The 16,239-nt window shown below is 45.2% G+C and overlaps 1 protein-coding gene across 6 annotated transcripts in view; it reads left to right on the top strand.

The window, feature by feature from the left end:
- Nucleotides 1-16,239, top strand: part of LOC139378448 (ankyrin repeat and sterile alpha motif domain-containing protein 1B-like) — a 308,202-nt gene that overhangs the window by 279,229 nt on the left and 12,734 nt on the right. For 4 of the 6 annotated variants that reach the window (XR_011628293.1, XR_011628294.1, XM_071120626.1 and 1 more), the window contains 6 exons: nucleotides 239-346; nucleotides 1,192-1,392; nucleotides 5,904-5,945; nucleotides 6,607-6,732; nucleotides 10,974-11,045; nucleotides 15,615-15,701. Coding sequence is in view for 3 of the 6 variants with exons in the window: in XM_071120626.1 (XP_070976727.1) it covers nucleotides 239-346; nucleotides 1,192-1,392; nucleotides 5,904-5,945; nucleotides 6,607-6,732; nucleotides 10,974-11,045; nucleotides 15,615-15,701 (636 nt within the window). In the remaining 3 variants the exon portion in view is untranslated. The remainder of the gene's footprint in view (nucleotides 1-238; nucleotides 347-1,191; nucleotides 1,393-5,903; nucleotides 5,946-6,606; nucleotides 6,733-10,973; nucleotides 11,046-15,614; nucleotides 15,702-16,239) is intronic. The other 2 variants (XR_011628295.1, XM_071120627.1) reach the window with 1 other exon arrangement.

Raw genomic sequence — 16,239 nt, 5'->3', positions numbered from 1 at the left:
CTGAACAAGGCAGTTAACCCACCATTCCTAGGCTGTCATTGTAAATAAGAATTTGTTCTTAACTGACTTGCCTAGTTAAATAAAGGTGTAAAAAAAAAATCGGCCAAATTGGTGTCCAAAAATACCGATTACCGATTGTTATGAAAACTTGAAATCGTCCCTAATTAATCGGCCATTCCGATTAATCGGTCAACCTCTAGTTGATAGGTTGTTGACCTGTGTCCCTCTTCCTCCCTAGGTGTTGAAGGTCAGTCTGATAGGACACAGGAAGAGAATTCTGGCCTCGCTGGGAGACAGGCTTCACCAAGACCCTCCACAGAAACCTCCACGGGCTATCTCCCTACGGGTCAGTGTGTGTGTGTGTGTGTGTGTGTGTGTGTGTGTGTGTGTGTCCTCTCTCTCTTTTCCCTCCCAGATGGTAGTAGTCCTAGAGACTGCAGAGAGGTTCAGTGAGCTTAGGGGAAATATCTCCACTGCTGTTGTTAGCCTTCACAAGTCTCCCGGCAGACACAAAATGGATGCCGCCAGGACCACAATAGACCGCTGTTTCCCCTCTCCCTGCCGGTCCTGGATACTAATTACAAGATGCTGGATTCCATTCCCCAGTGCATATGGGTCTAATGTTCAACTTACAAAGGCCTGGGAAATGCTTCACCTCCTGGGACTCAATTTGATCCGGCAGCCAGGATGTGGCTGCTGTTCTGCAGCCTCTCAAGGCCCAGACGCCTGCTTTCATTCCATTTAACAAATCGGTCCAGACAGAGGTGCTGGGCAGTGTCTCCACTGCAAATCTAGTCTGCTGTCCAGAGCCAGGCTAGCAAACAGAGAGGTGGCTGAAGGTTTATTCAGCATAGCATATTATCATGTTCCAAAAGCATTCCACTAGATACCACTTAGAATGCATGCTCAACACAGTAGCTTCATTTTAAGAGGTATGCTAGTGAAAATAATGATGTAAAAGGTAAGCTAGGCAATCACTATGTAGTGGAATCATTATACCATTATTGTCTCGCCCTAATTTGGGCCCCCCCACCTGGAGGCATGTCCACGATGGGAGTAGCCAGTAGTGGCAGTCTTGACATTTGACCTCTCTTTTTCTAGATACAGCCTATCATGGAGCATCAAAAGCATCACATGGCACACTTCACCACAATTTAATAACCCCTCCCCTCTGTCCATCCATCCTCCCAGGAGCCCGGTGGCTGCAACACCCCTCCCCAGATCCTTCCGGGCCAGGCTGCGTACACCACGGCGGGTGTCCCAGGGGGCTCGTTGGACGTGCAGCACCTCATCATGCAGGCGGACGCACGGCGCCGCCAGCGCTCCAACGACAACTACTTAGAGGAGATGCCTCGCTCCAAACTGGAGCGGCAGATGGCCCAAGTCAGCATGGTGAGAGGGGGGGGGAGGAGAAAAGGGGGAGGAGAGGGGGAGGAAGGGAGGGAGGGAAGGGAAGATAGGGAGAGGAATAGACAGCAGCCTCTCACAATTATTTTCCTGTGCGTCCCTATTTGACCTCTCTACCAAACTACGAAAGCGTGATGATTAATATAATATGACATATCATTCATCCTCTCGGATGGTTGGGGGGCAGAACACTGTTATAAATAATTTGTACACTGCAAATTGACCGCAAGAATCCCAAACAGATATATTATTAGATAAAAATAGAATAATTTCAAACCTTGATTACTTTGGGATAAGATCACATATGCCTCTATTAATACGTGGAAACTACTGTACTTGGGAATAAATTAAAATCACTTTGAGCTAATTTGTTTTATGTACAACATCAATTTTTTTTTTAAATACATATATATATATTTGGCCCTCGGACTGCCTATTGGGGAATCCTGCCCTACACCGTACCATAACTGCTCTACCATCCTGTATTAGCATGCTATGTAACTTACATACAGTGCATTCTGGAAGGATTTAGACCCCTTCACTTTTTCCACATTTTGTTACATTACAGCCTCATTCTAAAATGGATTAAATAACAATTTTTCCTCATCACTTTACACACAATACCCCATAATGACAAAGCGAAAACAGGTTTCTAATAATGTTTGATAATTTATTTATTTATTAAATTAAAAAACATATACCTTATTTACATAATTATTCAGACCCTTTGCTATGAGACTCGAAATTGAGCTCAGGTACACCATTGATCATCCTTGAGATGTTTCTACAACTTGATTGGAGTCCATCTGTGGTAAATTCAATTGATTGGACATGATTTGGAAAGGCACACACCTGTCTATATAAGGTCCCACAGTTGACATGTCAGAGCAAAAACCAAGCCATGAGGTCGAAGGAATTGTCCGTAGAGCTCCGAGACAGGATTATGTCGAAGCACAGATCTGGGGAAGGGTACCAAAACATTTCTGCAGCATTGATGGTCCGCAAGAACACAGGAGCCTCCATCATTCTTAAATGGAAGAAGTTTGGAACCACCAAGACTCTTCCTAGAGCTGGCCACTCGGCCAAACTGAGCAATCGGGGGAGAAGGGCCTTGGTCAGGGAGGTGACCAAGAACACGATGGTCACTCTGACTGAGCTACAGAGTTCCTTTGTGAAGATGGGAGAACCTTCCAGAAGGACAACCATTTCTGCAGCACTCCACCAATCAGGCCTTTAAGGTAGAGTGGCCAGATGGAAGCCACTCCTCAGTAAAAGGCACATGACAGCCCGCTTGGAGTTTACCAAAAGGCACTTAAAGACTCTCAGACCATGATAAACAAGCTTCTCTGGTCTGATGAAACCAAGATCGAACTCTTTGGCCTGACTGCCAAGTGTCACGTCTGGAGGAAACCTGACACATTCCCTACGGTGAAGCATGGTGATGGCAGCATCGCACTGTGTGGATGTTTTTCAGCGGCAGGGATTGGGAGACTAGTCAGGATCGAGGCAAAGATGAACAGAGCAAAGTACAGAGAGATCCTTGACGAAAACCTGCACCAGAGCGCTCAGGACTTCAGACTGGGGTGAAGGTTCACCTTCCAACAGGACAACGACCCTAAGCACACAGCCAAGACAACGCAGGAGTGGCTTCGGGACAAGTCTCTGAATGAACTTGAGTGGCCCAGCCAGAGCCTGGACTTGAACCCGATCGAACATCTCTGGAGAGACCTGAAAAGAGCTGTGCAGCGTCGCTCCCCATCCAACCTGATAGAGCTTGAGAGGATCTGCAGAGAAGAATGGGAGAAACTCCCCAAATACAGGTGTGCCAAGCTTGTAGCGTCATACTCAAGAAGTCTTGAGGCTGTAATTGCTGCCAAGGTGCTTCAACAAAGTACAAAGGGTCTGAATACTTATGTAAATGTGATATTTCAGTTTTTATTTTTAATACACGTGCAAACATTTCTAAAAACCTGTTTTTGCTTTGTCATTATGGGGTACTGTGTGTAGATTGATATGGAGAAAAAAACAATGTAATAATTTTTAGAATAAGGCTGTAACGTAACAAAATGTGGAAAGTCGAGGGATCTGAATACCTTCCGAATGTACTGAATATTAGCATGCATGGTACAGTATGGTAACCTCTACCAAAATCCATGATCCTCCTATTGAACCTCTCCACCAACCTATGAAAGCACGGTCGGCGAGTCAGAGGCATCTGGGAGAGCAGCTTCTCTTAAGCGTTCCTTTGATCTACCCCAATTAGGGTCCATCCGGAGTGTGTGTTAGAGTGTGTGTGATTCACAGAGCTTGTCGCACCAGACACACTCTTGTGTTTATAAACGACTGACTCCTTGAAGTGCGTTTGTGTCACGACTCACAACATCGGTGAGTGCAGTGAGTCAGCAAGGTCGTGTGGAGGAGATCATTATGGAGACTTCTCTATTCCTCTCACTCTCACATACTCTCTCTCTCTGTTTTACTTTCCACTCTTTCCTTCATCTCTCCCTTTCTCCCCCTTTTCCCTCCACATTGCCTCTCCGCCCATTACTACTGAGGCAGTCCGAGATCATGCCCTGCTCCCTCCCCATTGCCACTGAGGCAGTCCGAGATCATGCCCTGCTCCCTCCCCATTGCCACTGAGGCAGTCCGAGATCATGCCCTGCTCCCTCCCCATTACTACTGAGGCAGTCAGAGATCATGCCCTGCTCCCTCCCCATTACTACTGAGGCAGTCAGAGATCATGCCCTGCTCCCTCCCCATTACTACTGAGGCAGTCAGAGATCATGCCCTGCTCCCTCCCCATTACTACTGAGGCAGTCAGAGATCATGCCCTGCTCCCTCCCCATTACTACTGAGGCAGTCAGAGATCATGCCCTGCTCCCTCCCCATTACTACTGAGGCAGTACAGAGATCATGCCCTGCTCCCTCCCCATTACTACTGAGGCAGTCAGAGATCATGCCCTGCTCCCTCCCCATTACTACTGAGGCAGTCAGAGATCATGCCCTGCTCCCTCCCCATTACTACTGAGGCAGTCAGAGATCATGCCCTGCTCCCTCCCCATTACTACTAAAGCAGTCAGAGATCATGCCCTGCTCCCTCCCCATTACTACTGAGGCAGTACAGAGATCATGCCCTGCTCCCTCCCCATTGCTACTGAAGCACTGAGAGATCATGCCCTACCCCCACGCATTACTAATGAGGCAGTCAGAGATCAGGCCCTGCTCCCTCCCCGTTACTTCTGAGGCAGTCAGAGATCATGCCCTACTCCCCCATTGCTACTGAGGCAGTCAGAGATCATGCCCCACTCCCCCCATTGCTACTGAGGCAGTCAGAGATCATGCCCCACTCCCTCTCATTGCCACTGAGGCAGTCAGAGATTTTGCCCTGCCCCCCCCCCCCCCCCCCCCCCCCATTGCTACTGAGGCAGTCAGAGTTCATGCCTTGCCCACTCCCCATTTCCACTGAGGCAGTCAGAGATCATGACCTACTCCCCCCATTGCTACTGAGGCAGTCAGAGATCATGCCCTGTGCCCCCCATTTCTACAGAGGCTGTCAGAGATCATGCCCTACTACCCCTCATGCCCCACTCCCCCCATTGCTACTGAGGCAGTCAGAGATCATGCCCCACTCTCCCCATTACTACTGAGGCAGTCAGAGATCATGCCCTACTCCCCCATTGCTACTGAGGCAGTCAGAGATCATGCCCTGGGCCACATTACAGGGATAATGAGTCTCTCTCTCTCTCTCTCTCTGTGCTCTTTCTGGTCTTTATATAATTGTGTTTTGCCAATTGTGTCTCTATCTTTTTCTCTTCCCCCTCTTTCTCTCCCTCTCCCCCCCTCTCTCTCCCCCCCTCTTTCTCTCCCTCTCTCCCCCTCTCTCTGTCCCCCCATCTCTCTTTCTCTCCCTCCCTCCATCTCTCTTTCTCTCCCTCCCTCCCTCCTCTCTCTCTCTGCCCCCCCCCTCTCTATCTATCTCTGTCATTTAGATCAGTTTGATTAGCCCAGTGTCTTGGAGTAGATTACCTGTTCTGATCCTCCTCTAGGGCTCACCCTGCAGCTATTTACCCTGATGTCATTATCCCTGATTACCTCACCTCCAGAGTATCTCATTAAGACGCAGATGGATGTGACACACAAACAAACAAGCACTCCCGTATAGTAGTGTCATGGGACTTTGATTATAAAACTGTGTCGGGAGGATTTCCTCACACTCAAGCCTTGTTGTGAACATTGCCTGTGTGATTATCGTCTGCTTGATTATTATAAACCATAGAGTTGGATAGAGGCCACATCTTTGCATATTTGTCATAATGGTTTCTATGACAGCATGGGCAGCGCCATTGAGGGCTATCTCCATTGATGAAAGTCTGCAATGGCGCTGCCCATGCTAAAACAGGCTTTGTGGCAAGTGCACCCTCTATCCAGCTCTATGTTATCAACCAACTTCTTGTTGTCCTGATCCTGGATCTCATTTCTATTTATTTATTTATCAGTCTCATGATGTTGGAGAAAGACCTTCTGCAAGAAATGATACTGTAAGTTGTCTGTGATGCTAGTGTGCATCAAATACTGTTGTTGCCAATGTACGTGACAATGTCAATGTACGTGACGAACAGTCAACTGTCAATGTATGTGATATAAATGTACATTATATTTGTTGATAATACAAATCCATTTACTCATGATCGTTTCCATTTGACTTAGAACATATTGGCTAAGGGAAAAGTACTGAAGCTAAATATATATCCATTTCCTGTTTCTGTTGAAAAGGATGAAAGAAAGAAGGATGGGATTTTCCACACAGTGCCAGGGGAGGTGTGAGCATCATAGCACTAGCTAGGGGAATTAAACAGTATGAAAAGCCATTTAAATATGACCCTTCTAAGACTGTTAAAACGCACTTAGCATTAGGAGAGGATGATCCATAGAAACACAGTGAGGTCTCAAAATGTTGTTGAAGCGTTGTTGAAGCGTTGTTGTTAAGCGTTTCATGTTCAGTCAGTCTGGATAGAACCTGTTACATCATAGAAGTGCCATGTGGTTAGGAGCAAACGGCAGCACATATCTGACAGACTAGATATATCAGCTCAGAATATGCTTGACTTAAGTTTGTGCCCAATCCTTTTCCTTGTAATCGGCTGTGATTCCTCATCCGTGGCCTGTGTCTGATCTTCTTGCCATTGGCTGTCGTTACAGCAAGGCGAATGGTGCGAGCCAATCACGTTGCGTCCTCCCAACGAGGCCACCTCGTCCACTCCAGTGCAGTACTGGCAGCACCACCCTGAGAAACTCATCTTCCAGTCGTGTGACTATGAAGCTTACGTGAGTAGTCACGTCCCTACATTATACTGTGTGTGTGTGTGTGTGTGTGTGTGTGTGTGTGTGTGTGTGTGTGTGTGTGTGTGTGTGTGAGTATGCTTTTCATGCATGTATGATATGCTTGTGAATGTGTATGCATGCAAAACGCTACATTAGCATCGTATCATATTCTACAGCAGCGGTATTCAAAGTCGGGGTCGCGACCCCGCAAGGGGAACATCAGTGGGGTCAATAAAAAGGAACTAAACATTTAGATTATTGTATGGGACAATATACGTTTTTCAGAAAGATAATACAAACAAATACAATTTTATTGAGTAAATGTATTTTCATTTTGATAAGAGAAGAAACTATAGTGAAGGTTATTTGTTGATGTAAAAATGTACAGATTTTAAGGTTGTGTCGTATTTGGGTTCGGGTGGGTTTGGAAAAAAATGATTGGTAAGAAAATTCTACCAGAAATTGTGGTGGAAAGAATGGGGTCCCCACTGAAAAGGTTTGAATAATACTGTTCTACAGGAATGTGGGAGAGATGCCCTGTCTGTCAAGGGGGTCCAAGACACTTTCAGGGACCCCCCCCCCCCCCCCCCCCCCCATACACACACACACACACACACACACACTGACACTCCATAATACTCTTTGACAGCTCTCCACAATCCTACTATCTACTCTAGCCCTGGCCTATAGCTGACATATGTTATGCCCTCTGACTTAAAGTACCTGCACTTGTGTTACCTAACCGACACACTGGAGGTATTCAGGAGTAAAATCATGTTTCACCCTTCGATCAATACTGCACCAAGCTATTCATGCTGCTGCAGTAATTTTAGCCTCCCATTACATAAAACCAGCCATGTTACCAAGGATACAGCACATGTACATTTGATTGGCTTAGCCCCAGCAACCATGTAACACTGATTACTACCCACTTTCAGCTGATGAATCACCGGGAAGATGATTGGCTCCCATTTGGAGTCTGGAGGCTCCCATTGGCTCTCGGGGCCAGCCGTGTTGAATTGTGATTGACTCTTGCACAGTTGTGCATAGTGATTGGCTCAGAGCTGCTGTTGTGGAGATGAGGGGGCTAGAGGATTAGAGAGAAAGAGAGAGAGAAACAGTGAGTGAGTGTGAGTAAGCGAGAGAGTTTGTGAGAGAGTGAGGGAAAAGGTAATGTGGGTTGAGAGAGGGAGGGAAAAGTAGTATGGGTTGAGAGAGTGAGGGATAAGGTAGTGTGGGTTGAGAGAGGGAGAAAGGAAGGGAGAGAGAGAAAGTGTAAATAAATAAAATAATCGGTGCCAAGCAACCACTCTCACAGGACTGAAGCTCCACATGGCCCCACGAAGTGAGATAGAGGAGAATCTGAGAGAGAAAGAAAAGGAGGGAGGGAGGGAGGGAGGGAGGGAGGGAGGGAGGGAGGGAGGGAGGGAAAAATAAACACATTTAAAAAAGCATGGAGCGTTAAGCACTGAGATGGAGAGGATAGAGTTGAGGATGTAAGCAGTGTACAGAGGAAGAGGATAGAGTTAAGGATTTATTATAGACCAGCTCGGATGTCATTATACTTTCTTTATTATAGACCAGCTCTGATGTCATTATACTTTCTTTATTATAGACCAGCTCTGATGTCATTATACTTTCTTTATTATAGACCAGCTCTGATGTCATTATACTTTCTTTATTATAGACCAGCTCTGATGTCATTATACTTTCTTTATTATAGACCAGCTCTGATGTCATTATGCTTTCTTTATTATAGACCAGCTCTGATGTCATTATACTTTCTTTATTATAGACCAGCTCTGATGTCATTATACTTTCTTTATTATAGACCAGCTCTGATGTCATTATACTTTCTTTATTATAGACCAGCTCTGATGTCATTATGCTTTCTTTATTATAGACCAGCTCTGATGTCATTATACTTTCTTTATTATAGACCAGCTCTGATGTCATTATACTTTCTTTATTATAGACCAGCTCTGATGTCATTATACTTTCTTTATTATAGACCAGCTCTGATGTCATTATACTTTCTTTATTATAGACCAGCTCTGATGTCATTATACTTTCTTTATTATAGACCAGCTCTGATGTCATTATGCTTTCTTTATTATAGACCAGCTCTGATGTCATTATGCTTTCTTTATTATAGACCAGCTCTGATGTCATTATACTTTCTTTATTATAGACCAGCTCTGATGTCATTATACTTTCTTTATTATAGACCAGCTCTGATGTCATTATACTTTCTTTATTATAGACCAGCTCTGATGTCATTATACTTTCTTTATTATAGACCAGCTCTGATGTCATTATACTTTCTTTATTATAGACCAGCTCTGATGTCATTATACTTTCTTTATTATAGACCAGCTCTGATGTCATTATACTTTCTTTATTATAGACCAGCTCTGATGTCATTATACTTTCTTTATTATAGACCAGCTCTGATGTCATTATACTTTCTTTATTATAGACCAGCTCTGATGTCATTATACTTTCTTTATTATAGACCAGCTCTGATGTCATTATACTTTCTTTATTATAGACCAGCTCTGATGTCATTATACTTTCTTTATTATAGACCAGCTCTGATGTCATTATACTTTCTTTATTATAGACCAGCTCTGATGTCATTATACTTTCTTTATTATAGACCAGCTCTGATGTCATTATACTTTCTTTATTATAGACCAGCTCTGATGTCATTATACTTTCTTTATTATAGACCAGCTCTGATGTCATTATACTTTCTTTATTATAGACCAGCTCTGATGTCATTATACTTTCTTTATTAACATTCTTAGACCGCCAAATGTCATCACATTATATTTGACATACCTTCTTTATTACACCAGATAATGTCCTAACGTTATTTCAATGTTGTCAAAATTAAACCTCAGACAATACCCTAACATAATTTCACCACTTTAGGGTTTAATGTCGAGCATGATTACATTGTCTATTTCTAGGGCGTGATGGTTGTTGAATGTAATTTTAACACAGGAGAAACAAGAAAATGCACTGTTGTTTGTACTCTTAAAGGGAAACGCTGCTAAGATGTTGCTCCAACATTATCACAACGTGTCCTCTTAAGATTATGTTATTTTGACAGCGCTCTTACGTCATCCTTACATGGCTAGAATGACACACATAATCCTAACTGTATAATCGGTCAATACTGGTTCCCCAAAGCCCTGTAGCGCTTTCACTCTGTAATGTTATTACTATGTTCTCTGTAATGTTTTTAGCCTCAGACGACACTACCCTGACACTGTAACATGATTTACTGTATGTGTGCACATTGATGCGCTCACACACACACACACACACACACACACACCCAGAGACAGGGGCTTCTTGGAGGTTTGTAACGTTATTACAGTGTTCTCCATACGAGAACAGACGACGCTCCCTTGATACCGTAGCATTATTAACAACAGAGCCAGACAGAGCAGTAACCAGCCCAGACAACCCCACTACAACCACCAGCCTACCTCCCATAAAGAAATGACTCATTCATTCTACTGCACTTAAAATAGGAGAGAAATCAGGGTGTGGTTGTGTTACCATTAAGCTAATGCAATGTATTTGTTATCTTTTGACGAAGGGTAAGATCAGGTGGATCGTTTTGCCGGGACATTTTTCAAAAGCATATCCTGAAGGGTAAATGATTTAGGGTCAGGGGGTCGAGGTATAAAACTATCAATGTTTGCACTTTGGGTGTCAGAACATCCTATAAAAAATCCTCTTTGGGGCTTTTAGCTCTCAAATCAACAGTGGGCGCGCTGAGCAGTTAATCGTACACCCATTACATCCCTTTAGCCCTAATGTCCCCGTAAGTACTGTCCCCATAAACACCACCTTTATTAAATTGGGTCTGTGTCCTCACAAACTAGGTCCTCACTTATTGACCTCCCCACTTTGCACATTTCCTGCCCGCCCCAGCACTGTTTTCACTCCTCTAGGGATTTCCAGGTTGTTTTAATCACTTCAGAAAGCACTGCGTTATTAGGCGACTGGCTGGCTAGCTGCAACACACACACAGCAAGTGAAGTCATCATATCAGCAGATTATTGTTGTTTTCTTCCAAATTGAAGTATTAGACTTTTGGGAGTTTAGTTATTTGATCATTTAAGTTTCCATCTTAAATTGAATGATTCTATGATCCTTCATGTGTCTGTCTAATAGCTCTAGGATGGAATGTGAATGCTACCGTTGTTTACCTTTATGTCTGACAGTACCTGGGCTCCATGCTGGTGAAAGAGCTGAGAGGAACAGAGTCAACACAAGACGCCTGCTCCAAGATGAGGGTAAGAGGGCCCGGCACATCACTACCACCCAGAGAGAGAAACTAGGGCCACTTTAACCACCACTGTAGTGTCATTTTTAACCTGGATTCACCTCCATCTCTTTTGCTCTCTTTTATTCTCTTTCACTTTCATTCACCTTCTCTTTCACTTTCATTCACCTTCTCTTTCACTTTCATTCACCTTCTCTTTCACTTTCATTCACCTTCTCTTTCACTTTCATTCACCTTCTCTTTCACTTTCATTCACCTTCTCTTTCACTTTCATTCACCTTCTCTTTCTCTTTCATTCACCTTCTCTTTCACTTTCATTCACCTTCTCTTTCATTCACTTTCACTTTCATTCACCTTCACTTTCATTCACCTTCTCTTTTATTCACCTTCTCTTTCATTCACCTTCTCTTTCACTTTCATTCACCTTCTCTTTCACTCACCTTCTCTTTCACTCACCTTCTCTTTCACTTTCATTCACCTTCTCTTTCACTCACCTTCTCTTTCACTTTCATTCACCTTCTCTCTCATTCACCTTCTCTTTCACTCACCTTCTCTTTCACTTTCATTCACCTTCTCTTTCATTCACCTTCTCTTTCACTCACCTTCTCTTTCACTTTCATTCACCTTCTCTTTCACTCACCTTCTCTTTCATTCACCCTCTCTTTCACTTTCATTCAATCTCTCTCTCTCTCTCTACTGAGTTACTGCAGGGAGGAGGCAGACTATTAATATGTGTTCCGTCCTTTCTCCTCCTCATCTTTATCTGTTTGGTCACATCTGAGGAGAGCAGAGAGCCTCTACCTCTCCCCCCCTCTCTCTACCTCTCCCTCTCCCCCCTCTCTCTACCTTTCCCTCTCCCCTTCCCTCTCTCTAGCTCCCTCTCCCCCTCCCTCTCTCTACCTCTCCCTCTCCCCCTCCCTCTCTCGGTTTATCTTGATCTGCCAAAACGATTGATGCTGTTGTTTTTATTGTCAGACTTCAAGGGTCATTAAATTTGGAGCTCCGCTCTCGATGTACCTACTGTACCTGCGTCCTGTTATACCCCCCCCCCCCCTTCTCCAGCACTCTTCCTCTTTTCTCTCTATATTTCCATGCTTGTGGCCACAGTATCAACATGGTCCATATGCATATGTAATTCCCTCTGCTCCCCCGTCTTCTGTCTTTGTGTCTCGCAGCGCTGCGTTTATCGGCCCTCATAAGCCCGTGATCTTGACAGGGAACCGCTGCACTAGAAATATGCTGATGTTGAGGAAACACAGAGAGTGAGAGCAGGGGGGGAGCAGGGGGGGGGGGGGAGAGGAGGAGAGGAATTCATACAGGATCTGTTGAATATATGAAATCCCTGACAGGTGGAATAATGGTACTAGGGTGATAGTGATTTGAAGTCACATCATTCCCCACTGCGGCAGCGCATAATGAGCTTAACAATGGGAGGAGGGGAAAGAAACATGCCGCTGTCAGACTAGAGCGGGTGATAGTAAGTCTGGGTGGGAATAGAAAGAAACATGCCGCTGTCAGACTAGAGCGGGTGATAGTAAGTCTGGGTGGGAATAGAAAGAAACATGCCGCTGTCAGACTAGAGCGGGTGATAGTAAGTCTGGGTGGGAATAGAAAGAAACATGCCGCTGTCAGACTAGAGCGGGTGATAGTAAGTCTGGGTGGGAATAGAAAGAAACATGCCGCTGTCAGACTAGAGCGGGTGATAGTAAGTCTGGGTGGGAATAGAAAGAAACATGCCGCTGTCAGACTAGAGCGGGTGATAGTAAGTCTGGGTGGGAATAGAAAGAAACATGCCGCTGTCAGACTAGAGCGGGTGATAGTAGGTCTGGGTGGGAATAGAAAGAAACATGCCGCTGTCAGACTAGAGCGGGTGATAGTAAGTCTGGGTGGGAATAGAAAGAAACATGCCGCTGTCAGACTAGAGCGGGTGATAGTAAGTCTGGGTGGGAATAGAAAGAAACATGCCGCTGTCAGACTAGAGCGGGTGATAGTAAGTCTGGGTGGGAATAGAAAGAAACATGCCGCTGTCAGACTAGAGCGGGTGATAGTAAGTCTGGGTGGGAATAGAAAGAAACATGCCGCTGTCAGACTAGAGCGGGTGATAGTAAGTCTGGGTGGGAATAGAAAGAAACATGCCGCTGTCAGACTAGAGCGGGTGATAGTAGGTCTGGGTGGGAATAGAAAGAAACATGCCGCTGTCAGACTAGAGCGGGTGATAGTAAGTCTGGGTGGGAATAGAAAGAAACATGCCGCTGTCAGACTAGAGCGGGTGATAGTAAGTCTGGGTGGGAATAGAAAGAAACATGCCGCTGTCAGACTAGAGCGGGTGATAGTAGGTCTGGGTGGGAATAGAAAGAAACATGCCGCTGTCAGACTAGAGCGGGTGATAGTAAGTCTGGGTGGGAATAGAAAGAAACACGCCGCTGTCAGACTAGAGCGGGTGATAGTAGGTCTGGGTGGGAATAGAAAGAAACATGCCGCTGTCAGACTAGAGCGGGTGATAGTAAGTCTGGGTGGGAATAGAAAGAAACATGCCGCTGTCAGACTAGAGCGGGTGATAGTAGGTCTGGGTGGGAATAGAAAGAAACATGCCGCTGTCAGACTAGAGCGGGTGATAGTAAGTCTGGGTGGGAATAGAAAGAAACATGCCGCTGTCAGACTAGAGCGGGTGATAGTAGGTCTGGGTGGGAATAGAAAGAAACATGCCGCTGTCAGACTAGAGCGGGTGATAGTAAGTCTGGGTGGGAATAGAAAGAAACATGCCGCTGTCAGACTAGAGCGGGTGATAGTAAGTCTGGGTGGGAATAGAAAGAAACATGCCGCTGTCAGACTAGAGCGGGTGATAGTAAGTCTGGGTGGGAATAGAAAGAAACATGCCGCTGTCAGACTAGAGCGGGTGATAGTAAGTCTGGGTGGGAATAGAAAGAAACATGCCGCTGTCAGACTAGAGCGGGTGATAGTAAGTCTGGGTGGGAATAGAAAGAAACATGCCGCTGTCAGACTAGAGCGGGTGATAGTAGGTCTGGGTGGGAATAGAAAGAAACATGCCGCTGTCAGACTAGAGCGGGTGATAGTAAATCTGGGTGGGAATAGAAAGAAACATGCCGCTGTCAGACTAGAGCGGGTGATAGTAAGTCTGGGTGGGAATAGAAAGAAACATGCCGCTGTCAGACTAGAGCGGGTGATAGTAAGTCTGGGTGGGAATAGAAAGAAACATGCCGCTGTCAGACTAGAGCGGGTGATAGTAGGTCTGGGTGGGAATAGAAAGAAACATGCCGCTGTCAGACTAGAGCGGGTGATAGTAGGTCTGGGTGGGAATAGAAAGAAACATGCCGCTGTCAGACTAGAGCGGGTGATAGTAAGTCTGGGTGGGAATAGAAAGAAACATGCTGCTGTCAGACTAGAGCGGGTGATAGTAAGTCTGGGTGGGAATAGAAAGAAACATGCTGCTGTCAGACTAGAGCGGGTGATAGTAAGTCTGGGTGGGAATAGAAAGAAACATGCCGCTGTCAGACTAGAGCGGGTGATAGTAAGTCTGGGTGGGAATAGAAAGAAACATGCCGCTGTCAGACTAGAGCGGGTGATAGTAAGTCTGGGTGGGAATAGAAAGAAACATGCCGCTGTCAGACTAGAGCGGGTGATAGTAAGTCTGGGTGGGAATAGAAAGAAACATGCCGCTGTCAGACTAGAGCGGGTGATAGTAAGTCTGGGTGGGAATAGAAAGAAACATGCCGCTGTCAGACTAGAGCGGGTGATAGTAAGTCTGGGTGGGAATAGAAAGAAACATGCCGCTGTCAGACTAGAGCGGGTGATAGTAAGTCTGGGTGGGAATAGAAAGAAACATGCCGCTGTCAGACTAGAGCGGGTGATAGTAAGTCTGGGTGGGAATAGAAAGAAGAAAGGAATATTTATGGGTTGAAAGCTGATAGTTATATTGGACCTCCAAGGGTGAAATCTATACGTTTTGAAAATGTCATTTGCACCCATTGTTTTCCATAAGTCACGGGGTAACCTTTGAACTTTGAGAAGATTGGAATTGATTCTGCTAGTAAAGATAGGCTGGCTCTCTCTGTGCAGTGAGCTCATCCCCATCTCCCTCTTTTTCTGCTTAGTTATAAGCTTGTGTTGATTTCATCTTTCTCTCTCTCTCTTCCCACCCCTCTTATTCTATCTCGTTATAAGCTTTGTTGAGCTCTCATCTCTATCTGTCCCCACTGGGGTTGCACAATTCCGAGAACTTTCAATAAATTCCCTGCCTTTCCCGAAATCCCGGTTTGAGGATTCACGGAATCAGGAGGGAATAAGTCGTAAATCCAGAATCCTCCAACCCAGGATCTCTGAAAAGAAAACAGAATTTATTGAAAGTTTTGCAACCGTAGTCCCCACTCTCTCTAAAATGGTATTATATTGTGAAGAGATTCTTATTGTAGGGTTTTATCGTTCTGCTGTGGAGGGAGACGGTGAGACCGTCTTGTTAGCCTTGTGTTGGTGGCCATCATTAGTCTAATTGACATCAAGTGTTAACTCAGACTCCTCTTTTCCCCCTCTTTCTCTCTCCATCTCTCTCTCCACTCTACAGAAGTCTACAGAACAGATGAAGAAAGTCCCGACCATTGTTCTGTCTGTCTCCTACAAGGGAGTCAAGTTCATCGACGCTACAAACAAGGTGAGAGGCTTTCTTTCCTCCTGAACCATTACTGAGAGTAAGAACTGAACAGCACTGGGTGGAAGCACCATTACTGAGAGTAAGAACTGAACAGCACCGGCTGGAAGCACCATTACTGAGAGTAAGAACCGAACAGCACCGGCTGGAAGCACAATTACTGAGATTAAGAACTGAACAGCACCGGGTGGAAGCACCATTACTGAGAGTAAGAACTGAACAGCACCGGGTGGAAGCACCATTACTGAGAGTAAGAACTGAACAGCACCGGGTGGAAACACCATTACTGAGAGTAAGAACTGAACAGCACTGGGTGGAAACACCATTACTGAGAGTAAGAACTGAACAGCACTGGGTGGAAACACCATTACTGAGAGTAAGAACTGAACAGCACCGACTGGAAGCACCATTACTGAGAGTAAGAACTGAACAGCACTGGGTGGAAGCACCATTACTGAGAGTAAGAACTGAACAGCACTGGGTGGAAGCACCATTAATGAGAGTAAGAACTGAACAGCACCGGGTGGAAACACCATTACTG

The sequence above is a fragment of the Oncorhynchus clarkii genome, chromosome 21 (genome assembly GCF_045791955.1).
Source record: "Oncorhynchus clarkii lewisi isolate Uvic-CL-2024 chromosome 21, UVic_Ocla_1.0, whole genome shotgun sequence".
Classification (NCBI taxonomy): domain Eukaryota; kingdom Metazoa; phylum Chordata; class Actinopteri; order Salmoniformes; family Salmonidae; genus Oncorhynchus; species Oncorhynchus clarkii.
This window is presented reverse-complemented; position numbering and strand designations above follow the sequence as displayed.